The sequence below is a fragment of the Paramormyrops kingsleyae genome, chromosome 25 (genome assembly GCF_048594095.1).
Source record: "Paramormyrops kingsleyae isolate MSU_618 chromosome 25, PKINGS_0.4, whole genome shotgun sequence".
In the NCBI taxonomy this organism is placed as follows: domain Eukaryota; kingdom Metazoa; phylum Chordata; class Actinopteri; order Osteoglossiformes; family Mormyridae; genus Paramormyrops; species Paramormyrops kingsleyae.
The window spans coordinates 26,530,783-26,558,464 of record NC_132821.1 but is presented as its reverse complement, the minus strand read 5'-3'; the positions used below and the strand labels follow the sequence as shown (position 1 = coordinate 26,558,464).

The following is a 27,682-nucleotide window of genomic DNA, read 5'->3' as shown; positions in this document are numbered from 1 at the left end:
TTAAATTCTTTAAATAATAAATAATAAAAAAAAACATATGAGTCAAACATGAAATAGTTTAGCCTTTTACCTTTCTGAATCATCTTTATTACATTCTATAAAAAAACATTCTATAATAATAAATCTTTTAGTAAGAAATGTAACCTTCTTCAGGTAAGAAACACATAACAAAATAACAAAAAAATATTATTCTTCAACATATCTGAATAACAAAAAAGCTTAACTTAAGAAATGTTAACATGAAACATGAAACTTACTTTCAAAGCAATGAGTACCATATTCATACATAATGTATGTAATCATGTCATGTTTCAACAAAGTGAAGTTAACTGTAACCTTTAGTTAACAAACAGAATTCCTCTGAAACTTCCTCAAACCAATGAGCACCATATTTCATGCATACTGTATGCACTCATGTTTTCCAAAAAACTTTTTGTACTACTTAGCTGCTTTGTTTTTGAAAAAGTGGTTGTATCTCATTAATGTAAGTCTCTCAAAGCGTTCACTTGACAGCCTGTTCCTTCTGGGCGTAAGCACAAGATTGCCCAGGCTAAAAAGCCTTTCGACTGGTGCGCTTGATGGTGTGGCTGTGTTGTGCCTCAGTGAAATGGCCTTAATCCTGGGAAACTGGCTAAGAACACCCAGCTCAGACCCAGCAGATTTCAAATATTCCATCACCTCTGTTTCAGCAGAGTAGGTACAGTCGTCCTCCTCAAATGAAAAAAAGTCATCAGTGGAGTCTGCAGGTTTCTTGTGATCTTGAGCATGTTGTTGGTCTTCAAGAGACAACCCATGGCACTCTGTAGTAAGCATTGCCCTAACCATGCCTTTTTTCTCTTCTTCTCTGATCCAGCGTAACTTAAATTTAGGCAAAGTGACTGCAGCCAGGAGAGCTTCTTTATTGTCCATCATTGAGGAAAAGCGCACCTTGATCGCCTATGAGACAAAAATACATCAGACACTTCAGACACTTCACATAAGAGCATGATAAATAAAACAAAAATGTATTTTAGGGTAAGGTCAGAATCTAGCAATTTGTACTATATGTATAATATATATATATATATATATATATATATATATATATATATATATATATATATATATATATATATATATATTAGATTACCTTAACAATGACATCAGGGAGAGATGCTGTCAGCTTAAGCTCATCCCGCAGCGCCAGCGTCCTGGACATTAGAATCTCCAGAGTTGGAAGAAGGATTCCAAAATAGCAGTTCTCTTCTCCTTGCAATATGTCTAGCGCAACAGTGAGTGGCTTCAACACGATGCAATACTCCTTTAGGAACAGATACTCCCGATCAGTGAAGCATTTGATTCCAAACTGAGTGCAGACAGTATTTAATTCAGTAAGGGGAATGTCAGTGATCCTGGACAGGGCGTCGTGAAATGAATTCCATCGTGTTGAAATAGGCACTATGAGTTTTTTCTTGAAAAAATTATCTACTAACTCTGAAGCAACAGAAGAACGGTTTGCTTTTGTCCACATTGCAGAACACTTTGAAGTTGCACTTCGGTAGATGAATTTTGACTCATTTGCTTGAAGCCATTTCTCGACATCATGAAAAATTAAGTTCAGTGTGTGTGATGCACACCTTAAGTGTGGAGGGAGAGAAAACTGTCCTTCTGATTCTGTGGAGAGGGTCTGCTCAACATCAGTAAATGTCACCTCTTCATCTTCTTCGGATTCCTCATCAGAGTCTGATTTTTGGAACATTCTAAAAGCTTTGATAAAATTGGACCCGTTGTCTGTCACGGTGGCTGTCACTTTAGAGTTCAGTCCATAAGCCGAATGTACTTGCTCGATTTCATTGCCGATTACATCATATGTGTGTCTCCCTCGCACTCTTTTACATGCTAGTGCTGCATGTCCTCGTACAAAAGTAGAAGGATCAATCCAATGTGCCGTCATTCCGAGAAAACTTTTGTTATGGCTGGTCCAAATGTCAGCAGTCGTGGAAATATATTGCAAACTCTCGAATTTCCCTTTAAGCTCCATTTCCATGTCAGCATAACACTCGTCTAAGTAAGTCGAAAACGTTTTTCGATCGGGCAGTGCTGCTTTTTTGCCACACACAGGTATTTTGTTTAATATGCACCTAAAAGACGGAGATTCTACAGTACGCAGCGGTAGCATCTCTTCCACAATGTAGCCTGCAATCATTTTTTTAAACTCACCTTCAGACACTTTCTGCACTGCCAAAGTAAAATCAAGTTTTGCCTGCTTAGCAGGAGTTGCCGCTGGGTTATCCGTCGATGATGAACAAGGATCACTCAGAAGTGTTCGTCTATGCTGCCGTGTCAGGTGTTTCAGTAGATTACTCGTGCTATTGACAGCGGCCGATAGTTTTTTCTCCCCAGGACATAGCTTACATAGTACAGTAATGTTCTTGTCTGCTTGTTTAAGGAAACTGAAGTGATGGGAATATTTCCATTTTTTAAAACAGCCACTCGCTTCAGCCGAGTCCGACATCTTCCGCTTTAGAATAGGACTATATAAGACTATAACTGGCGCGAAATCACGTGCACCTGCACTACAACGATTTTAAAGCGGCAGAGTTTACTTTTACCTTTAGAACATAAATTAATAAAATTAAATAATGATATTCAGCGAGTTTAATTATTTTTCAATGTAACGCAAGTACATTACAAGTAACTGTAATTAAAATACCTACAAATGAACAGTAATCAGTTACTCTACTTTTTCAGTGGAAAAGTAATTTAATTACAGTAACGCGTTACTTAGTAACGCGTTACACACAACACTGATCGGCACTAGCCGGCTGGTGCGGGAGGCGCTCTAATCCATCATCGCAACCAATGAAACACAAGCTCGCTATCAGCTATCGGCTCCGTCAATTAGTTTGTTCAGACAAAGTGCGGGCACACCGTGAGCGCCGGCACTCGCTGGCTGTTATGTGATTGCTCGCTCATGGGTAACAGAGGGTGCAGAATTCGACGAAACATCCCCGCAAACCTAAGCTCGGGTCCTTTCATTTTCTCTTTCCCTAGGGTGCGACGGCCAAATGAGACACGACTTAAGATGTCAATATGGTGGCAGGGAGCATCAGTACGTTTTAAGGTGAGCCACATGTGCGCGGACAGCGGCTCCGGGTTTCGCGAGCTTTTGAGTATAGCTATCAGTCACAACAAGGATCCTTCAAAAGTGGCGCTCTGCATGAATGGTAATATCTCCCGGGGGCACCAGCCGTTCTAAGCATAAAGCATTGAGGCACTTCTGCTGTAAGAAGGCCATTGTTTTGGAGACTACATCGGCTTGATGACGTTACAATCCCCACCTGGAACAGTGGAATGCATAGTGAATTCATGAATTATGCAGCTAACATAACATTGTTATGATATATCAACTAACTACTATAAAAACAAAACCATTTATATTGTTATAATAACAAATATGACATATTAAAGAGATTTGGAAATTAATTTTAAAAATGCAGAGTAAGCAAATTCATTCTTCTTTAGCAAAATGTTGCCATTAATTTATCAGGGAACATTGTTTTTTTGTTCTTCATGCACTATGAATTTTAATTTGTAAAACATACACATCAAGCATCTTAATGCTCTCATAATAGATTACTGCCATATGATCCCTTTCAAATTATATTGTGAATTCATAAGCATTCTACGTTTACAGCTTCATTTAGAGATCGCTTTATTTATTTAATAGTTTGTTTTACCATGTTGTAAAGACGATGAACAATTAAGGCCTTAAAAGCTTAATCAACAAGTGTGTAAAACACTGGGACTAGGTATACCCCTGATTAGCTGAAAATGTGATTTATGCAAACAATTGTACGATGTGTACAAATGTGTTTCAGAATTTCAATGCTAGACTGAGTGTTCAACAGCATAAAAATGGAATATGAACTTTAAAATTTTAAAATAATAGCTAATATTTGAGCCTTGAGAATTAACCAGCCTTTTGTGTGCATTATATCAGGATTACATTAGAAACCTAACGACACGAGGATACTTTCTTTAAGGAAAATGACAGAACAGCAGTTTGCTCCATTATACAATTTCACAGTTCAATCTGGCAGAGTTTATTCGTAACACTATAAACACAGCAGGAGATATTAAATACAAAAATGCTACATATCAATATAACCTCGGAGTCTGGAATCCAGGAAGCAGCTACAGTGAACTGTTAGATTTAAGCCTTTCAATGGCGGAAAACATCTTTCGGAGCGACAGTAATGCATTTGTCTTGTACGTGTATGACAAAGATTATCGTTCAAAAAACAGCTTCGTGTCTAGAGTTTGCGAGACCAAGATTTTTATAATTTATGCTGTCCGCCCCTGCGATTACGGCAAAATCTGGAGGATAATCTGTCCCCTGGGTTGCTTCATACTGAGAAAATCACATTCTTCTTAGGATTTAGCAGAGCACAGAGTGGTTACCGTGTGTTTGTCAATGTATAAAGATGAAATCAGAAATGCTTACCATTATAGGTACCACTGTACAATAAGACAACCATTACTACCATTTATAAGTGGCAAAACAAAGCCTCATTGTAAAGTGCTGCCCCGTTTTATTTTGGTGGAATAAGGCTGCTGGGGATCTGCACTTTTAGGGTGTTTCACAGAGCAGTGGGATACTTAACAGCAATATGGTTTAAATAAGCCGCAGAAAGTTTCATAAAGCACAAACGAATCATCAAATTCATAAAATTCTTAAAACAAATCAGGTATTTTGAAAATTCCTTCAAGTGTTGGGAAAATGTTGGCCTTTTATTTAACCGTAGCACATTTGCTAAAAAGATTGTTTGGTGTGGCATTCTACCTGGCTGGAAACACTTCCACAGGAGTGAATACAGAAATAATAGCAGTGATATAGACTGTGCGCTTCTGCCGGACTGAAATATCAGTGTATACAGTATTATATATGTGTGTGTGTATATAGCATTATATTTATGTAAACAAAAATGGTATGATGTAATGTACATCTTACAGAGCTTAAGGTTAGTCATTGTTTATTTCATGCTATGAATTTAACATGCAGACTACTTATTCTAAACTAGATTTCTTCATTTGCAAGTAACTATGAATCACTTAACTAGTTGAGGTGACGTTTTCTCTGTCCTGCCATACAATTACGCATAACATGGGTACGAGAAGGAATGGGATGTTTTTATCAGTACAGGACTATGCAGTCCTTCTGCGGCTGTGTTGGTTTGTTTGCGTGACATTTTCGGCGATGTCATCAGCAGGTAAACAAAAGGTTAGCAGGGAGCTTTGGAACTTGCAATATGTCATCGCACGGTGCCAAATCCCAGCTGGGCTCATATGTCTAAAAAAGGCCGTTGAAAGCAGTGTTGTGTCACCGAACTTAGACCTGTAGCCGCACCTCAGGTCTCACCTTATTGGCTCTGTGCATGTGAAATTTGCATGCTGTCCCAGTGGTTCCCTCCCACAATCCAGAAACATGCACATAGGCTAATTGGTTTCTCAGAATCCCTGTAATTTATGACTATGTGGCCTGTGATGTACTGGCATCCAGTCTTGGGCATCCTCTCTCTGGTTTCTGGTGCTTCTTGGGACAAGACCCAGGCTCACCATGAGCTTGTGTGAGTTTTAATTACACTAAATTGCTCTGAGGGCACAATGAAAAATGATTGGTTATTTGTCTGAACCAATCATATTGTAGAGGTGGTGGGAACAAGACATCTGATTGGTTGGCCCCGCCTTCTCTAGTTGTTTGGACCCACATTCTCTTTAATCTGATTGGTTAGAGATAGCCTATCATTTCCTGCTCTGCCATCAGAACATTTTTGTGTACATAAAACGCCCATCAGCTCACCATGATTCCATACTGGACAAGGGGTACAGAAAATGGAAAAAGACACAGAAATAGCTAGAGCATATTATGTGTATTTGTGGCAAGAATAGTGTGTTGTACTCTAAATTCAATTCCACTGCTTTAGCTAAAAAAAATCTCTCATAAAGCAATCAAAATCTTTTAGGATGGAATCTTCAGAACTGCTCCCATGTCATTAAAATTCCCTATTAAAAACTCGACATCTGGAAAAAAAAACCATCTCCACAGATGAAGGCTCTTAATTAATATGCATTACTAGAGGTAAAACATTTCCACCAAATTAGGCTTTCACCATCATTATTCAATAAATATCACATTTGCAGGGTCAACAGATAACCATCCAAGATTACAGATCAAAATCAGCATGCCTGGCCACCAGTGTGTTCTGTCTCGTTAAAATCCCAAACATGAAGCAGACACCAAAACATAATGAAACAAAATAATCACATCAGAGACACAAGGAGGTGTTACTTTATTAAAAGATACACAAAGGATCTTTATGTTGGGAGCTTTTAGGGGCTGGTGACAAAATTAAATAAAGCATAATAGCTAGGCTTAATTTAAAGTGTAATTAAAAGAAAATTAAGGGAAAAAAAAAACAAGAATTGCAATAAGATGCATACTTCAAATTAACTATGGCTTTATTAATACAGTAGCATGTGTTTGTACACATCGTGGCCTGGGATGTGAACTATTTGGTACCGTCTACAAGAATTGACACCGGAACTATGTAGTTAGTCGAAGGAAAAAGTCAGGGTGAGTGGATGTGCCACAGATGTCCTTGAAGGTCTTAATAAACAACACCTTCTATTTTTACACCTTGTGCTAGCTCCTGTGTGGCTGGAACTGTGTTCGTCTAGAGATGGGCTCTGTTCTGCCTGCCGTACCTCTGACCCCACCCCGCATGCCTCTCTCATTCTTTGCCGTGTCCTTGGACTATGGGCCAACTCGGAAAGTTTACACGAAGCTGTGGAAGTCGTCCAACAATCCTACATGACTCCTAAGCGTAAAACCAAAAAAAAAAACAAAAAAAACTGAAATACCTTTGGGACTATTCTTACTTTATAATGATAAATAAACAAAAATGTACCCGTCTCTCACTCTCTCTCGAGGTGTAAATTTAGCCAGACGTGTACATCCACTGACAGCGCACAAACAACAAATTCAATGCACCTAAATTCAGAATTACTTAAACTGGGTTAAAGATTAAATGAAATACTCATTATTTTGCCTTAAGCTGCTTGTTTTTTTGTTTTTTTTGCGACTGTAGGACAACGTTGAAATGCTTTATAACAATGGAACTCAACTCATGAGTTTGGACCCAAGTTCATTAATTGCTTACTGAGCAGAAAGGAGAAAAGCAAATTGCTTTCCCCTTAAATCTTTAAGTAAGCACTTCAAAAAGTCATATCAATGACTCTAACGACGAGTATTTCTGTGCAGGCCATAAAAAAGTGCTCTCATAAAATATATATAACTGCATATCTTGTCCAGAAAGGACATTTCTATTGTGTCAGAGATTACCTCGAACAAAACAATTACATTTAAGAACTGGAGGCTAATCCACATAGAGCTTTCAACTGAATTTACATATTTTATTTACATATTGCATTGGAACCACAACATCTAATGGGGAGATGTCTATTGAAATGACTAGGAACCATTACAAACAAAGATGTCTACAAGTAATACTTCACCTGGGGACCTTCAGACTGACCAGATTGCTGTGGCCTGTACTACGAAGCGGGGTTACTGGCTTATCGGGGTAACTTGTTGGATTTAAGGTAGTCTGGGCAAAATGTAAGTGAGCGAATATGAAGTCCATTTAAACTGTGGTACCTTAAATCCGACAAGTTACCCCGATAAGCCAGTAACCCCGCTTCGTAGTACAGGCCACTGGTCTGCATGGTTTAGTTGTTTATTTACAAGATCAATGAGGCATGTCCTCTCTGAGAACGTCTGAAGAGGCCACCACATGTATTTAACCACACGAGACAATCGCGGTAAAACCTTGCACATCTACAGCTGTGGGTTTGAACAATATGCAATATGCAATACACTCTGCGAAAGGGGTCTACGTGGTGTGTCTGTTATTTTTTTGTGGATTCCTATCTTCTCACTCAACCCAATTCATACAACCCCGGTAAAATTTTGCCTTTAAAAGGTATGTACATAAATATATAAAGTGTGTAGCTGTGCATGAAGATGGGACATCAGCCTCAAGCTGAAGCGCAATAGCTGAGATCATCCATGGACAAATTGCTCTTAAATTCATACCAGTTTTACATACTGTGTACTCACCCATCTATTCTGCTCAGTGCAGCATCAAAAAACAGCGCTCACAGACTCGCTTGCTTAATTCAATAAGAAATGCAAATATATTGGTTTTATAACAAAAATCACCACTTTATTCATTTGTTTTACAATATATCTCACATTAGAATCAACCAGTAGTTTTAAGTAAAACATTCATGTAACACACTGAAACCCAAATTATATAGTTCTAAAAGATTTGAGTTACAAGTTCATTGACAAAGTCTTTTTAATTAGTAAGACATCTGTAATAATATAAAACACCAAACATTTATTTTTAGTATCCCTTTGGGAGTCAATGACTACAATTGCATTTAATAGCAATGACAAGAACAGAAGTGAATGAGTCAGTCAAGAAAATGATACTTATTAAAAAGAGAATGTCTGTGCTGAATATATATGCACATATGTTAAATGTTGTCTGTCAATGGACTTTTATTATGAAACCAATAAATGTGCAACATTTAATAGAATTAAGCAAGCCTCCCAAGGCCTTCTGTGAGCGCTGTGTATCCTATTTCTGAAAGGACACAGTCCTGAGGCTGCTTAGACAAACCAAACTCTTCCTACGACGTTCTCATGGGAGCCATTTTCCTTAGGACCTGCAGAATAATTAATTCCCTTGTTATAAACTAAAACAAGGGATTGCCTCAACTGATCACTCAAAGAGCCATATCTGGCTGATAAAGCCATAAAATCTCCTGTTGGCTATCGGCAAATTGACATTTTTATGACTGATTTTTACAATAGATGATCGCGGCATAAATTACTCTTAGCTTATTGAAAAGAACAGTCAAACAGCAGGGTGCAAAGTTTGTGTGCAATGACATAATGCTAGAAATTTAAGCTAAAAGGAGGACAGGAAATATCTGGAAAAAAAATTAATAATTGAAAGCGGAAAAGCCTTGCTCCAGTAGTGAAATCACCCACAGATTAATATGCATCGGCCGCTGATTCGATGGAGTCAACGGCGAATAGAGAGACTCGCCTGCAGCAGATCTCCTCTGCACTTCCTCAGCTAGCTGTTAGAAAGAAAAAAAAAATGGACTGGCAAAAGAGGTTTTTATTTTTACAAATGGAAAAAAAGTTGTCTGATTTATGTTAATAAAAATTGCGAATTGAATTACTATTCTTCTTCGACCATGTGTATCAAACTCATAAAAGTTAAGTACCACCTTTGCCAGATGTTTAACGTTAAATGAAATGGTATCCTTTTGTGAATACGCACAGGTCATATTTTCTTCTAACACTCACAGAATACTCAAATATTCATAATGTTAACCTTAAAATATTACAATAAAAGGAGCGTGATACAGGCTAGCTACTGTCAGTAAAGATAACCAACAATATTTTTTGTACGCTATACTGTCGTAACTGTACTGTCGATACGATTTTTAATGAGATTTCGGAATGTCTCAAAAGATATTTGCTAAACTGAGTAAAATAAGCTCTGGCAGGCATACCTAATGTTGAGATTTGACAAGTCTGCGATAAGTACGAAAAAACAGCTTTATTATTTATTTCTTGGTCTTGCCGATTCAAAAACGTAAGACGTTAGTGTCGGCCTGGCTGATACGTTACAACCTTAATTACCATCTATTCAACGTGGGCACAAGCATTAGAGGAGAGTTTATACATGTAAAGTACTGCGCAAGAGTATTAGTCAGCCTAAGGAAATTATGTTTAAAGCTATTTATCTGCACAGTGAGTGTACATTTACTCAGAAAAAAAAGCAGTTTTATATAGAATGTATACAGCACAGATTAACAGTAACAACAGTAATAAAAAGTATGCACTCCTACAAACATAAAACGATAGATTGACATAGACGTAAACGCAGTTGTGGCTAGAGTGTGGCTGAGCGGGGTAGGTCACTGTCCCGGTGATCAAAGGGCCATCAGCTCAAGTCCCAGGGTCAGCAGAGTGATGTCACAGTTAATAATAAATGCTCTGGGGACTGTGACCCTGCTTTCTCAAAAAAAAGTCCCTCTGAATAAACGTGTCAGACAAAGTTTAAACATATTGTAATTTCCAGTAGCTGCCTAAGACGTTTCCATGCGACAGTTCCATGTGTATGTATATATTATTAAACGACATATACACACACTTATAAAGATGCATACTAGCCGGCTCGAGTGACTGCCCGAAAGGCGGCATGAAGCGTCACACACTGCAAATCTGACACTGGCGTCAGCGTCATGAGAGCAATCCCGTCAGAGCGGCGCTTAATCCCGAATTTGCATTCGGGGGGCCACGGCATCTCGGTCGCCATGGTGACATTGAGGTCAGGGGACTCCACCGTCAGTGTTCGCCTCTGCCTTAAAAGTGCCATGGATAATTACGCTGACGTCTGAAGAGCCTGAGGATTAGATCAAAGTAGTGAAAAAGAACAAAGGGGACTTCAACAATGCCGTCTGTTTTTAATCCACGTCTCACGGCTCGCTCTCGGATTATTATCTGCAATCCCCCGTACTCCTACTCGCAGGTCTTCAGGCTGCAATGCCATCTCTTTTTTTTTTTGGCTAAAGACAAAACACTTTACGCTACAAAATTCCTCAAAACTTCGTTCATTTATTCTCCAAGTCCCCTTATGTCAATCCACGCCCTATACGTTTCACTCGTGACAACCACGTTAGGATCGAGGCATATGGAAACTTTAAAGCAAACTTTAACATATCAGGGACATGAACAATTCTATATTAAACTTCAGGGTATTCATCTTAATCATCAAGCAATATTATCGTGTACACCCTTTGTATATGACATTAGATCCACTGTACCTTAAAGGTGCACAGCATGTTTTAGAAATAAATATGTGAAACATAGTTAACAGTGGCACTGATGGCTTATTTTGAGAGAATCCTGAATTCTATGTCCAGGCCCCCCCCCACCACACACACACACACACACACACTTGCATTTTATTTGGGCCACAGTGTGAAACCAGCTGAGTGTAAACTGCATAAATACCGTCCACTCTGTTAGTCGTTTCAGCCTGGGGTGTCGGGTAAGGTTAAATAAAGGCTAACTTGCATTTAGTAAGTCAACACGTAATGGCATCAAGTACAAACAAAAGCATAACCTCAATTTGTTTTACCACTAATAGAAATATTAGCTCACTACGAAGTGTAAATATCCAATCCAGATGCTCTGAATTACTAAAAGTCTGCATGCTTTCAATAACATAATTTCATTAACAGTTTCATTAGTTTCCTCCTGTTTTGTTTAAATCACATGTATCATATATAGAGGATACCCCCTGCAGATCGCAACAGGAATGAGAATACTGATGGACCATTATAATGAATCGAGCAGATGGGTGTTCATCTATTTTAAATAGCTACAGGCTGTGTGAATGTATCTTAATTCTCTTTAGTGTGTTTGCTATTCTTGTGTACCTGGAGCAGAGTCTGTGTGAGCTAATTCAGTCCTCAGAATTTCAGTCATCGCTTTGGTGTACACTTGAAAATCCCCTCCCCCCACCAAAAAAAACCAGTATGTTGGACAGACTCTCACTAGAACGTCATTATTAAGTACCAGTCACTCAAAATACAACATTTATTGAGCAATGAGCAGAGTTATAACACGAAGAAGCAGGGTGAGTGAAGGTAAACTGTTATGACTCATTTGAAACTCCAATCAGACCTCCTTAATGTCAATGCCATAAATGGAATCACTAGAGCATTTTCACAGGAACAGAAGGCTCACAATGCAGGAAAAACTGCTTTACTTTCACAAGAATGACTAGTACATTCTCAGATGGTGGAAAAGAAAAACTTTAACCTTATTCATTTATTATTACATCGATCCATTTTCCATCCAGTATAGGGTCACAGCATGCCTGGCGGCTACACAGGACACAGGCCAGGGACACAGTGGACTGGATACCAGTCCATCAGAGGGTACACTGGCACCCACTATGGGCAATTTAAAGGAATCCATTAGGTGGAAGGAAACTGGAGAACCCGAAGAGAACCCACACATACACAGGGATAGCGTGCAAAATCCACACACAGAACGGGTGGGATTCGACCCCCACACATACACAAGGATAGCGTGCAAAATCCACACACAGAACGGGTGGGATTCGACCCCCACACAAACACAGGGAGAACATGCAAACTCTTCACGCAAAGAAGAGATGGGATTTGACCTTGGAAACGAGGCAATGTTGCTAACCAATGAGCCAGTAAAATGCCCATTATCATCATCATCGTAACATACTGGACAAGAGAGGAACTACCTTTTAAATACACAAGGAGAATATGCAGACTCCGCACCACAATACCCCCCCCCCCCCTTCCCACTACAATTTGTTTCCTACTGATTAGGTATGAAAATGAAGACTTGAAATTTACTTGCACCGCCTGTTTGGTGAAGTCAACTGAGGGGGGACTCCCACCTTCAATTTATTTTTGGCTAAGGGCCTCCCCCCCCCCCACCCCCACACACACACACACACACACAGGGATGGGATTGAAATTCCTGATTTTGGAAATCTGAGGTGACATTGCCATCCAATAAGCCACTATAAAGCCTCTATTATCATCATTATTATAACCTTTATTGTACCAGAGAGGAAACACCTTTTTAATTAAAGCCAATAATAATTTATATCAGGATGAGGGAGACCCTGCTGGGGACCTGGACACGCCGCCGATCCGAGATGGAGGGAGGGAGGTGGCCGTGGATCCTCGGGGTCCCAGCAGAGCACTTCCTGAAGGAGAAGAGAGGCTGTGGGAGGTGACCCCATGCCGCTGGGTGCTGGAGACCAGCGGGAGACCAGCTCCAGAGCCGCCCGCGTGGGCCGCAAGCGCCTTGTTGTGGCACGTGTAAGTCAAGAGGCGTAAATATTTCATCACATGGCCAAGTCGAAGCTCTCACAGCTCCGCCGGGCAAGGTCATACATTGGGGGGGGGGGGGATGTGGAGAGGCAGCGGGGGCCGTTTCCATTAATCTTCCCCGAGAGCACTAAGGAACAGCTCTTGTCAGGGGGCATAATTCATTAGTGCCCACCTTTCCATCCATCAGTATATTTTAGTGCTTTCATAACCGAAGAGCATCACAACAAATCCCTGCTGTCCTGCGGGAGGGGGCGAGGTGCTGGACGGGGGGGTTTAGGGGCGGCGACACGGGGCAGCCACCGCGGCAGAGTCTCTGGGTCCAGTTTAGCAAAGCAGATGACGACCGGGGATATTTCTGCCGATTCCCCAGAAAAATGCATCTTGCCCCCCCACCCCGGCGCCAGCCCCGACCATCATCGGCGGGCAGCTCAAACACATATACGTCGACAGTACTGGGAAATAAATTACAGCCCCAACAGAGTCACCGAGGCACATTAGCGTGAGATGAGTGCATCATGGGAAAAAAAAAAAGCACAAAACCACCTCTTGTTCAAGTCCTGAATTGATACCCGCCGATCGATTTCACCTCGCTTCAAAATTTATCGATGGAACATGGATAAAACAAACAGACGAGTCTGTTTAAAAAAGACAAGCGCCGAGGAACACGTGCTTATTATTTACTAAGCTGCTTTCGGATTCAAGCGACCTCAGCTTTTATAGGTTTTATTGCTCTCGGATATCACTGCTACACAAACCGCGATGTGGACGAAAAACAGGAGACGGGCTGAAGCATGAAGCTAAGCAGTGGCCACCAAATATATATCTGCTGGCTGCTACAAAGGCAAACTCGTCCTTTGATTTCTGCTGACGGCGCAGCATTCTAGCTTATTCAGGGTATTATATATTTTAAAAATGACTCAAATTCCTCAATTCATTTGGCGTTTCTTGCCAAAGGCTGCCCTAACGTACTGCGTGCTGCACAGCGCTCTGCTGTTGGCCGGTGTGACTGATGGCTGTAGGTCAGACAGGAGCACTTGGGCCATACCGTCTCCATGGGTGACTGCACCTGCTCTGTACTGTACCTCCGGCTCAGACGCTGCACGCGGAGATCTCAATTCCACCGGCTCCTTTAATTCATCGCCGCTATGAGCGGCCAGACCTGTCCCGGGTCATCCATTTCACATAGCGTCGACATTCTGAAGTGGACATCCATAACCATAGAGACGTATTTCTTTTCACGCTCCGTGTAGCCCTGAACTAGTCAGAGAAGGGTTTTAATGAATAAAAGCAGATCAGACTTGCGGCTAGATCGATTTTCAGGGTGTGCGGAATCTGGGGATACAGTAGAGGGATGGATACCCTGGTACATTTAGGGGGGCCAACACTATACAGGGGCCCTTGAATATATAAAATTGTTCAATTTTATTTGGCACGGGGCCCTCATTTTGTCAGGGGACCCAGAATTCCTAGCACACCCCTGTTCATAGATACACATTGTTGAAGATGAGTTGTACCTGTTAATCCTTCTGCTTCCTTTGTTCTCTGTGAAGCACTTTGAGACGCTCTCAATTGTTAAGTACACCATATACATAAAATTGATTCATTGATTCACACTGGTGCTTTGTGTCACCGTAAGATTTATGGGCACATAATGGAAGACCCTAGGCTCCTAACGGCTATCTGCTCACATGGATGAGCTTGCTCACTCTTTTCCTCTCTCTCTCTCTCTCTCTCTCCCCCCACCTGTCTCATGTGCAAACAGCAACATGAATCCTCAATCATTCGCTCCAAAGCCATCACTGAAAAATGGATCGCGACACCTCGCCCATTACGGACATGCCGGCGAGCTTTAAAGATGCACGCAAAAATGAGGCAGCCACACATAAAATTAGACGTGAAGGAGCGGTTTACTCCGCCCAGGGTTTTAACGTGCAGGAGCGGTCGATACATGGGGCGTAGCGACGCAGCAATGGGAAGGGGAAAAAAAAAAAAAAACGCCCAGTGACCTTTCTTTTTTAAACCCAACATATGTTTGACAGAAGGAATGTTTTAATAAGCCAGTTTGAAAGTGGAGAATGCGAGAGACTGGTTATGGCTGCTGATTAATGAATGGACAGCAGGAATAAAAAAGATTTAGTCCCTCAAAAACATCCAGCATGTCATCAATGTTCGGAATGCATCTGTCACACAGCTGGCCCCTAAATATGTGCTGCTCCACAAATAAACTACCACAGAACAGAATGCTGTTCTACAAACAGGCCCCAATCCAGACACAGGCAAACTGGGTGGCTGCGTTCGGCCCAATCAGCACAAGGGGCCCAGGCAATGTCATGAAAAAATATATATATTATATATTCATAAGTAAAAATAAGAACAATTATGAAAAATTTACAAAATAATAAAAATAAAAGCTTGTACATCAAATTAAAATGTTTAAGTACAGGCAGAAACATAGTCAGCTCTGGACACAGGCAAAACAGGCAGTTGCTTTGGGCCCCCAAATTACGGAGGTAGTGAAATGACCATCAGTTTTCTTGGTGGGGGGGGGGGGGGTCCCCAAGTGAAAAAGGTGTATTGGAAATCAGCTGGTGCCTATTTTCAGTCATAATTCCATTATGAATAGGGTAACGAGAATTTTTTTTTTCCCCTTAGCTAAGAGACCGATGTACGTTGCTCCCAGCCGTGTAGCTATATTTATCCACTGATTATGGAATTAAAAAACTATTTCTATACATGCATATTTTAAATTGCATATCACTTCCGATGGAAGCAGGCTTTGCCTTAACCTTTGGGATTAAGTACCAGAAAAGCTCCAGAAAAAGGTCAAACAGGGGGTGAAGTAATCAGACTAATCGCATCACGTTACCGTGCAGACATGCAAGCTGCAAGCATTTTTTTTCATTTTCTAAAACTCAGCAGTGACTGTATTAGGCTCAAATTGAATTTAATGTATAATCCACCCCAATGGGTGAGATCTGATGAGATTTCATTGGTTTGTTATGCCGGGAATCAGCTGTAAGTCTTCCACTAAGAAACTGAAGTCAGTTATACATCTCTATATCATCTCTAGATGATGAAAGCTCATTAATTTGCTCTTTGACATCAAACTAGATTCAGACTAGTGGCCAACAGTCAAACAGTGTGTGTTAATTTGCTATCCATTGTCTATCCACTTATCATGGTCAGAACTGCAAGGCCTCTGAAATCTATCCAAAAGGTTCACAGTGTAGGCTAAGATGCCATCATAGAGTACATACATAGCCACACTACAGGCAATCTAGAGACAATAATCATCTTAGCTTCTTGCCTCTGGAGTGCAGGAGGAGAGCTGTACAACCAGCGAAGAACATGCAAGCATTCACATACTGTATGGTGGGACTTGAACCAACAACACTGGCGCACAGTGCAGTAATACTACCCAACAAGCCATCACAACATCCATGAGTCCCTTTTCTTTCCTGAATCAGAAAACCACACTAAGGCCTTGTCCATATGTACAGAGGTGTTTTTAAAAAGGGTGTTTTTCCTCCTGAGTTACTAAAAGAAAAAGAAAAAAAAAAAAAAACTCTGAAAACACTAAAACACGCTGTCAAGAGCATGCCAAGCCAACAGGTGGCGATATAACTAACCGTAAAGCCGTGTTGGCCAATCAGAAGCCTTATTGCCAATTCTGTTAGGCTAAAAACAGCTAATGTAAACAGCGAACGCCACATATTCTGACATCAAACAAAGTGGACAACGGCGCAGAACGCACGGAAAAAGGTACATTTTTAAAAATGCCTGTGTACGTGTGGACAAGGCCTGAATCACACTGGGTAATGAAATAAATACTGTATATCATACAGTTACAAACATGCTCACCTGGAACACTAACAATGTTTGACCATCAACTGTAATTTTACATTATCTGTATTTGGGGTCTGATCAATGGCGGCCTTTATTAAAAACACAAAGTAAAATGGAAAAATTTGGTCTGATCCTTGTAGGATTAATGTGTACATTTTGTATAACAACGTGAATATTTTGGTTGCTCTGCGCTCAAGGTTTAAGTAACCGGGTGCGGGGCGTGTCCATTCCAGGCCTAAAACCATTTTAATGATGTTATAACTCAATTAACTGGGTAACGTTTTGGAGGTACAGAAGGAAAACACTAATAAATGATATTATGAAATATATTTCTGGTCTTCGTCTGACTAACGAAATCTGGGTGACGTGGTGTTTGCAAATTCAGATACTGGTGACATGCAAGGTGCCGTCGCATTTTCCGAGTCCGTTTTAACTCCCTGGAAAAAATGTATCCAGTTCATCTCATCAAGGTGTCACCTGTTGCATTTTTGTCTTCTGCTCAAGTACCCGATTTGTATATATGCACTGCAAGTAAAAACCAACACACTTTGATCTGAACGCAGTTCCAAAGGGATTAGCTCAGTGTTCCACGCCTCTTCAGAGAGGAGTCGGCTCTGCTGACCTTTGACCAGTGGCGACTGTTCACTCCTGTTGCTTTTTATTCAGGAGGCCGGAAGCTTAAGTCGGAGGCCTTTGAAACGTGTTTTTTTCCAGAAAAAGCATTTAGCCAGAATGCCACTCAGCCTACACCTGATAAGCAGTCCACCTACCCTAGCCGGGGCCAAACAATGCAAATACCACGGTATGAAACGTGGTGAAAGACACGGCTCAGAATTACCACCATTTTCCGACTGAGAATAAATGACCAAAATTACACCTCCTGCAACATTTATCCCCAGCAGTACATCAAATACATAGGCCATTACCGTGCTATTCACATTTAATCCAATTCACACATTGTTTTTATAGAAAATAAAAAGCTATCCGGTGTTGAGGCTTTATCCGCATGCCTGAATGGACTGGACAGGAAAGCATGTTGACTGAGTTTCAAAGGTCTAATTAAAGTAAGGCTTTTGGAAAAGTGGCAGAACTGTCAATACATTGTATCAGCAGGCCATCTAAAAGATTACAGTATCAGGTCAGGACACTGTTTAGAAGGGGGGAAAAAAAAAAGTCTGTTTACTTCCCATGTGTCCCAGCTTAAGTGCACAATGAGAATGCACAAAAAACACGCAAGGGTCTTGAAGGAATGTTTAAAGCATTGATATGAAAGATTTGTTCCTTTGAAGGTTATTCTGAAGGGATCCTATTCACACTTTCAATCATGCTGGTAACTATACTACAGTTATAAATTAAGTAAAAGTAATGGCATTCTTCAGTATAGCCGTTAATGGTATCCCTTTAAAAGCACAATGCACATCAGAATACTCAAAAGCGACGATGTCGTTGTTCATGGTCAGCGTGTGGTCGACAGTTATTGACACTGACTGTATTGAGCGTGCTCCATTTCCAGTCCTGCACAATTATTCTTAATGTAATTGGGACCAGTTTGATTCCTAATTGCTGGTGCAATACAATTTACACATCTGTCATGCTGTAATTGCAAAACTTTTACATATACCAATACAAAAATGTATAAAGATGTTTCTATTTATATGTCCGTGTGTGTGTGTGTGTATAAACATATTTCCCCAGGACCTCAAGAATATACAGTGTTTAACTTAAATTAACCCTTGATATACCAAGGGTAGCTAAAATGTATTGTTCACTTTGGTGGGCCAAAGCTTGTTATCTAATAAAGCCCATATAAAAATGAAAGACAAACATACCTTTCTGGCTGTAGCATTTAATTACAGTGAATGAAAATATTTTCTATAAGTCATTCCCTTTTAATTCCCAATGGAGAAAGGAAGCAGAAAAGTTCTCATTATATTATAATTTCTGCAAATTATTTTTTATTCAAAATTTAATTTCGGTCAGGATTTGCAGCTGACAAGCTCATCAGACCTCATTCTTATTCTAATACGTCTGATTTCCAATAAATAGCTAGGGTACATGTATTACAAGTTAGATTATTCTAACAGATTAGATGAATGGGGAAAAGTTCACGTTTTGTTATCGGCCGCACATTGGGCGCGATCTCTCGGTTCTCCGCACATCGCATGTTAGCTATTTCAATGAAAGACAACAATGTTTGAATCCAAGGACAGAGGAGGCCTTTTAGAGACAGCTGCTTCAATACAAAGAGCTGTTTTTCCCCCGGCTTTCGGGCATTGAGATGTCACAAGAGCGGAACAGTTTTGACAGATAAGTTGACATTTTCAAGTGAGGCGCCCATTGAATTCAAGCCATGCAATGATTAGAGTCAAAGGTGTTAAAAGTGAAACGGAACAAAGAAAATTTCAGAACTAAATCCTGTGGCAGCAAAATATTTCACATACCTTCCAGCCATTTCTAGTAAATGATTATCTTAAGAGGTCTTTCATTACCGGTAATCGTCGTCATTTACATAATATTATTCAAAACTGTGTTTTCATTGAAACGTCTTTAAATATTAACTTCTATACATCCACACATGCTTATATAATAATAATAATAATAATAATATAATTATTATTATTATTATTATTATTATTATTTTTAAAACCTTACAGTATCAAGATATATCTATGAATATTGCTAAATTAAAACAAAATACAAAATTACTAATATACCGCCATTATGCAGGCTATCCACTTGAGTCTTATTAATTATGCATGCTAAATCTCAATGCCCTGTTTGGAAACAAATTTGGGTAAACAGAATATACTCAGTACCTGAAGAGCGGTTGTCTTGAGGCGTTACGCTCTGGTCAGTTGCGCCACTGCCCTCGTCTGGTTAATGGCTGCTAGAAACAGCCCAAGTTTCACAACAGCGTGAGTCATAACTGACAGTATTTCCCTTTACCACGTTCTGCATGCCGTTAACCTGACCCAAAACGATTTCCGATTAATTAGATGATTTTAAAAAGCGTATAAAAAAAGCATATTTACAGCAGGGTAATTATTTCATTTAGAACGTCTGATAATACAGATAAAATTAGTGATCAATAATGCACTTTGATTATAAACGATAAATAAATATTTCAGACTAACTAAGAAGCAGCGACAGATTTATTTGCGTAACGGGATGGTTACCTACCTCCTTCCTGTCGCTGCATACTAGGTGTCATGGCATAAGGAGCCAAGTTAAACCCTGGTACACTTTACACCGCCTAACTGGAGCTGTTTTCACTCATGCTGGTGGACGCCAAACAAGTCGCTCACTGCTTATATGAAATGTATGTTAGGAGTCGCAGCTGTGTTTCATTTGATTAATCAAGGAACGTTGCTGATGTAAAAAAAAAATTGGTGATACAGACCTTACCGTAGTAGACAAAAAGGAATGACCGACAGAAATTTGCAGTGTGTGCATACCTGTGGAAACGAACCTTTTTACATACTGTATATCACACGCCATTCTAGATGCTATGTAGCTGATTCCCTTTGAAATGCTTCCATGGCTCAGGAATCTGTACGTGTACTTCTACTAGAAACGAGACACCCTCTGTAATTCCATGAATGGCGTTCCGGTAAAAATGCTCATCGGGTGAACTGTCTGCAGAAACAGGTCAATAACAGTTCAGACCCTTTAGTGTAATGATGGACCTCTGCTATTGATGGTTTCCGTGCCTTTGTTCAAACCAGCCCATCATGCAGCCTGCATATGCAACAAGTCATATTTAATTGTGTCAATTAACGCGTCTTTGGATGTCGATTCAGACATTTCTCAAAACATGCATCCGCTCGATGTTTCCTTAAACTCCTGAGAGGGGAAAATTTAAATAACGCGATTGTGCAACAGTCTGGAAACAATGTCCATCGCACATCTGAGAGGGATTTCATTGTTCGTGCACAATTCCCTGCATTTATGTGTTATTACAGAACTGTCGCGGTAAATGTGAAGAAAATGAGATGTTATAAATGTTATACGCGATGAATATTTATGAATTAGTATACTGCAGCATAGGCATGCAGCTGCGCTACAATATAATGCAGAATCAGGCTTTTATTTATGCTATACAGTGCAAATTTAAGAAACTTTGTCATTTAAAGTCAGGGAGAGAACATAAATGTTTTACAATCTCTCATACAATTCTGACCAGTGAAGTAAAGAAGTCGCAAATTAAAAAGCTGATATTTATCCATAAAAATAAATATATAAATAAAGAGATAGATAGATGTCCCAGCATTAAAACATATTTCTAAAATTTGTGGAAAAATCCGTTCTATACACCTGCACTTGTAATTTTATTACCATACTGTTTGGGTTATGATATTTAATCTGCATGATAGCGGAGAGGAAACACGTGTGCATTCGCAGTTCGAGTGCAGTTTATCACAGCTGACGGAGAATATTAACATTCAAAGAGGTTAAATAAATCTCCCGTTGGACTAATGTGGAAGAAAACACAAGGCAGCCAAGAGCCGCAGTTAATGTGACCTTCTGATGGGAAGCCTGTACCGTTCCATTATCGCACAGGTTATCAGATAATGCTGACTGCACGCTGACTAATCCCCAAGGACGCTACCATGAGTCTGAATTCCTCTCCCACAAGACGACCTCCACGCACAAATAGGCAGGACTGAACATGTCCTGCCACCCAGGTCCCTCAGCAAAATTCATATTTACTATGGCAGTCAAGCCAGAAATTCGGGAGTTAATAGCAAATCAAACCGACATTCTGTGTATAACAGAAAGTGAAACTTAAATACATTTTAGAGGATTATGATATATTTTGAATGTATTTTGAATTAAAATGGTATTTTTTATAATAACACTGTTTTCTATCATTAATACCCCTGCTGTGTGCCGAATTAAGCTTTGTGGTGCTTATTAAAAGGGAGCTTGCAGGAGAATTATACTTTCAACAGGGGTTCCCGAGTAAATTAATGTTTAGTGCCGACAAAGTAACTTTTGATAGGTAAACTTGTGTGGAGGGTAAGGAGGTGTGCCTGTTTAGGAAGGGCGGATGACTCATGTGGCACCAAACGCAGAGCTCACCACAGAGATCACTAAATGCAGAGCTCACCACAGAGCTGCAGCCCTGCAGCCGCAAGCCGTCTTCGACGGTGCCGGTTTAAAGAGTGTTCCGGCAAATGTGAAGCAATCACAAGGCATATGATTAAAGGCTGTTTTCTTTGCCTTTCTAATAGCATCCCCTGTCATCTCCACAAAAGGTCCTTAGAAATCAGACGGCAACATTTTGTATTTTTTTTTTTAAATGATGAAACTTACAGATCGACAGGAATGCAATTCAAGCCATTTTCTTGCCAGAGAGTAACACCAGCCAACCCGCCTAAATAAGCAAGGGCCGGGCAGGGAATCTGGTGACAGTGGGCATGAACAGAGATTATCTCTGAGGAATATGGCGACGAGAGTGCTCTCTGCTGACAGGGATAGCGTCCGTAGTGTGTCAAGCTTGGAGGAGGGTTAGTGGCTGGTGTTGATTAGAAAACCACGGAAGAGCAGTAAAAGTGATCAGGGTGTGTTGGGAGAGAAGTTGTTGACAATTAGGTCTCTTAACACATCCAGAGGCTGACAGCCAGCTGGAGAGAGGGAGAGAGAGAAAGAGAGAGAGGGAGCGAGAGAGACAGAGGTAACAGCTGATGGGAATTTTGGGGCCCACTGCCATGTGTCTCACTCCTGCAATGAGAAATATTCGTCAGAGTTAGGCGGACAGACAGGAGAAAGCAGACGTCCAGAAAGATACTGACATATTTCATAAATACAAGATATCATGTAGTAGCAGATCTGCACAGCTACTAAAGTATCATATAGTACATAGTCAACATTGCATTTATATTCTACGATACATACTGTATGTAGCTATTTTGGCAAATGTGCAAACCAGGCTTGAACCATGCGTGCAAATGTTTATATATAAATAACCCTCGATCAGCCTATAAATCTTACTCATATGACCATTATGAGAAGGAGGTCTCATGAGTGACTCACATCTACTTAGCAGTGTGACTCTCGAAAGACAAAAGGTGTGGTTGCGGAATGTATAAAATTCCGCAACCACTAGCGCAAAAAAATGAGTAATCGACAGCTGGTTTGGGGTCGCGAGCAAAGGATGAGATGTGAACGTCACGGCCGAGGCACATCGAGGATCACGGCCGTCAGTGCATCAGTATTTTTACATATAAGAAATAATATAGGGACTAGAAAAACAGTGAATGTGTTTTCATTTACAAGTGAAGTCACGTGAAATACGTACAACTAGCAGTGGTTCCTTGAGGAGTGATAATGAATATCTCTGAGAGACACGCCACCCTGACCCTAACCTCATGCCGCCGTTATAAGCTTAGCTAAAACTATGGGATAATTCAGTTCATTATTACACAAGTTATACACAGATCCAGCACATCACAGGCTGTACATACAGGCCAGGTTGGGGAGCATAAGCTGATGCGGCGTGTTTCCGCACCCACCGCACGGCGAAACTCCTCGGGATCCCGGCTGGCGACCCCCCCCAGGGCAGACACACGGTCCAGTCCCACCCTTCGGAAATGGGCGTCCATCTGCCGCATCCTGGTGTTACGTGGGCGTCCCCACGGCCTGGCCCGGCCACTTGGGTCCTCACCGACGAGGATCCTGTGAGCCGGGTTGCCCTCAGGGGAACGTGCCACATGGCCGTAGTGCTGTATCTGTACATACGCTCTCAGGTCAAAATTTGTACCTTTGCTTGTCACTGGGGCTGTACCCTCAAGGATCTGCCAATTATACCCTTAGCTGTAGGTCATTGTACCTTTTAAGGTACTGAAATGGACTCTGTTGAACATTTCTGTACCGTTGATGGTACACTAATGCTGTTTGTACCTTGAGTGTGTACCTAGTACTAATGTGACCAGAGTTTATTTAGATATCCCCCCAGTCTCCATGGCTTTGTGAAACATCAGCATTTTAGATCATGACTGGATGCATCTGGATCCTTAATTGCTCTTCTTCAAACTCGGCACTTGGGACTTATTGTGGCCCATTGATCTTAAAGTGACCCGTATCATCTGGCCTGTAGTTTGATGACAAATGGCACACGGAAGGTGAATGTCTTCGCCGACAACGACTGGTGTATTTTGTAAATGTTTTGCTGGCTTTTTATTCAATAGCTAATAAGAACATAAGAACATAAGAAATTTACAAACGAGAGGAGGCCATTCGGCCCATCAAGCTCATTTGGGGAGAACTTAGCTAATAGCTCAGAGTTGTTAAAATCTTATCTAGCTCTGATTTAAAGGAACCCATGGTTTTAGCTTCCACTACAATAGCAGGAAGACTATTCCATACTCTAACTACACGCTGTGTAAAGAAGTGCTTCCTCAAATTTGTTTTAAAATGTTCTCCCGCTAATTTCTACTTATGGCCACGAGTTCTAGTATTTAGACTAATATTGAAATAGTCATTTGGCTGAACAGCATCCAGACCCGTTAGAATCTTATAGACCTGAATCATATCCCCCCTTAGTCTCCTTTGCTCAAGGCTGAACAGATTCAGTTCCGCTAACCTCTCCTTGTAAGACATTCCTCTAAGACCAGGAATCATTCTCGTAGCTCTTCGTTGCACCTTTTCTAAGGCAGCAATGTCCTTCTTGAGGTATGGTGACCAAACCTGCACACAGTATTCTAGGTGGGGTCTTACCAAGGAATTATATAAGTGTAACATCACCTCCCTTGACTTAAACTCCACACATCTAGAGATATAATGTGGACATAAACAGTTTGTCATATACTTGCTTATACTGAGACATGCAGTTTCTGCCTGATTTCACGAAGAAAGATGAAGTATTTGTGATATATTTTTGTATTTGTATCTGTTCCCAAAGTTGGAATGCACAGTATGTGCTTATGGTCACTACGCCGCTTGTGGTGTACAGATCCTGCTCACAACATAAAGCAACAATAAACATGGTTGAAGTCCATATCATTCTGTTGACCAACTGACCGACCAACCATCCATCCATCCATCCTCTACTCCCTTATCCTGCTCAGGGTGGTAGGGGGATCTGGAACCTGCCCCAGGCGGGACAGGACACAAGGCTGGGGTACACCCAGGATGGGATGCCGGTCTCAAAAAAAAATGTATTTCCAAGTTTGCTTTCATTTTGGAAATAACAAGGTCCGTATTTAAGCTAGATTCCCAAGAGGCTGACACAAAGAATCAAATTTGAAATAATTTCTCCTGAATGGCTTTTATCTGCTACGCTTGTATATGCCAGGCTGGCAATCTTGCGGGGATTTGCAGCTGCTTTTGTAGGTTTATGTGCTTCCATTGTTGCTGTTTTATCATCAATGTCACTTTTATCTGAGCTAATGTTCAGCCCACTCTTACTGTTCTTTGATAAGGATGGCTGTTATTTAATTCATGGAGCTATTAACCCAATGCGTAAATGCCGTCGTCGTAATATTACTCTCCCGCTCAGTCCCATATTCTGCATTGCTGCACCTTTTGAGACATTGTTGCCTCTTCAGCGCATTGAGTGTGTGATGTTTTTGTTAGTATCTGCGTCCTGCAACAGCCGTTTTGTGTGAGTCTGGTGAGCTGTTGCCTGAGGATCCTTTGGAAGGTTTAGTATTTCGTGTTCTGTTCAGTCGGTGCTTTCATACTGCGTTTTAGTGTGAAAAGACGATGGTTTTGTTTGCTTCAGAAGTTCAGCTGAAGTGGCAGTTTATTCGATTTAGTGTTTACCAGAGGCCTTCAGGGTTACACTATAAGGACAAAAGTATTGGGACTCCTGACCATTACACCTACAGGAAGTTTTGACATCCCATTGTAAATCCACTCTTCTGGGAAGGCTTTCCGCAAGAATTTGGAGCACGTCTGTGGGAATTTGTGCCCATTCGTCCAGAAGAGGATTGACACTGGTGTTAGACGTGAAGGCCTGGCTCGCATTCTCTGTTCTAGTTCATCCCAAAGGTGTTCGAAGGGGTTGAGGTCAGGGATCTGTGTGGGTCAGTCAAGGTCTTCCACACCAAACTCACCCAAGCATGTCTTTATGGGCCTTGCTTTATGCACTCTGCGGCAAGGGCGTAACTTTGGGTTGAGCACTGGGAGGGGGTTCACCCATTTAAGGGGGTCTAGGGGGTTGGTTTTGATTATTGGTGGAATACACCGCCACACCCCCCCCCCATAATTTACACCCTTGCACTGGGGCACTGTCATGCTAGAAGAGAAAAGGACCTTCCCCAAACTGTTCCCAAAGTTGAAAGCATAAAATTGTCCAAAATGTCTTGGTATGCTGAAGTAATAACAGTTCCCTTCACGAGAACAGAGGGGCCTATCCCGACCCCTGAAAAACACCCCCATACCATTATCCCTCCCTCACAAAACTTTACAGTTGGCACAATGCAGTCAGGCAGGTAATGTTCTCCTGGCATCTGCCAAACCCAGACTCGTCCATCAGGCTGCCAGACAGAGAAGCGTGATTCATCACTCCACAGAACACGTTTCCACTGCTCCAGAGTCCAGTGGCGGCGTGCTTTACACCACTCCATCTGACGCTTGGCACTGCGCTTGGTGATGTGAGGTGATATGAGGCTTGCATGCAGCTGCTCGGCCATGGAAGCCCATTCCATGCACAGTTTTTGTGCTGGAGTTAATGCCAGAGGAAGTTTGGAACTCTGCAGGTATTGAGTCGACAGAGCGTTGGTGACTTTCACGCACTATGCGTCTCAGCGCTCCTCAACCCCGCTGTTACTTTACGTACTGTACCACTTCGTGGCTGAGTTTCTGTTGTTACTAAACGCTTCCACGCTGCAATAATACCACTTACAGTACAGTTGACCGTGGCATATCTAGCAGGGAAAAAAATTCGCGAACTGACGTATTGCAAAGGCATCTTATGACAGTACCATGTGTGAATTCACTGAGCTCTTCAGAACGACCCTTTCTGTCAGTAAACCTGACTGCAAGGCTAGCTGCTTGATTTTATACACCTGCGGTAATGGGTCTGAATGAAACACCTGAATTCAGTGACTAAGAGGTTTGTCCAGAATGTTCTTGTCCATATAGTATAACTCTTTAAAATCAGATCTGCAGACATCTTAATTGAAGTGCTTGTAATGTTACTTTTAGACAATTTTTATTAATGATTTTATTAAAAATTCATTGACTTGTAAAGTGCTGTTATGAGGTGACTTGACACATTTAAAAAACGTTCCCCTTTCCATGTCAGAAAGCACCTTAATGGCCCAGGATGTCACCCGAGGATCTCGTTGTTTCAGCTGTTAAATTGTTGTTAACCATGATATGTTTTTATGACAATTCATACAAATTTTTCTTCAGCTATGGCCTTATTGGAAAAACCATAATATTTTCATTTTGTGTGGCCTCATTTAAATATATTTGACAAAAAGTAAATAAAGAAATGGACATATCTGGATTTTTAGATTGAAAACGATATACGTACGTAACGTAAGTGCATGCATATATATATGGTGCTGACTTTGTACTGAACGAGACAGCAGAAGAAAATCTTAGAAGTTGATCTTTTATGACGATATAAATTTTTGTCTTAAAATTTGTAACAGCCGCGACCTTAAAAGTAATATTTTTAACTCCGTGTTGAGGGACATAAAAATGAACTTTTAATGTCAGCTGTAATGTAAATCTGCAGTCTTATTTATTTTTTTCATTTTTATGGTGCATCACTTCAGGCTAAAGCAGTGCTACATTTTCGCAAAGGTTTGTCCTACACAGACCCTCCGCGGCAGATTCTGAATAAAATGCAAATGATAACTTG

At 40.8% G+C, this 27,682-nt stretch overlaps 2 protein-coding genes across 2 annotated transcripts in view; both read right to left on the bottom strand.

Annotated features, from left to right (window-relative positions):
• The window catches only part of ndst3 (N-deacetylase/N-sulfotransferase (heparan glucosaminyl) 3), a 159,699-nt gene extending 139,525 nt beyond the window's left edge, over window positions 1-20,174 (bottom strand). The window contains exons 1-2 of the mRNA XM_072706933.1: window positions 20,044-20,174; window positions 19,680-19,750 (exon numbers count right to left, since the gene is read on the bottom strand). The gene's annotated coding sequence lies outside the window, so the exon portion shown is untranslated. The remainder of the gene's footprint in view (window positions 1-19,679; window positions 19,751-20,043) is intronic.
• Window positions 65-2,722, bottom strand: LOC140582842 (zinc finger BED domain-containing protein 4-like). Its single transcript, XM_072707237.1, has 2 exons — window positions 1,130-2,722; window positions 65-936 (listed from the first exon to the last, which is right to left on the bottom strand). The coding sequence occupies exons 1-2, from the start codon at window positions 2,492-2,494 to the stop codon at window positions 439-441; spliced, it is 1,863 nt and encodes a 620-aa protein (XP_072563338.1). The 5' UTR covers window positions 2,495-2,722; the 3' UTR covers window positions 65-438.
• Window positions 20,175-27,682: the final 7,508 nt, after the last annotated feature.

What these genes read in the sequence shown, in the direction of transcription:
- LOC140582842 (XM_072707237.1), bottom strand. Translation starts at nt 2,494, where the DNA reads ATGTCGGACTCGGCTGAAGCGAGTGGCTGTTTTAAAAAATGGAAATAT. An exon ending in TCCCTGATGTCATTGTTAAG is followed by an intron (nt 937 to 1,129) that starts GTAATCTAATAT and finishes TTTGTCTCATAG; the next exon opens with GCGATCAAGGTGCGCTTTTC.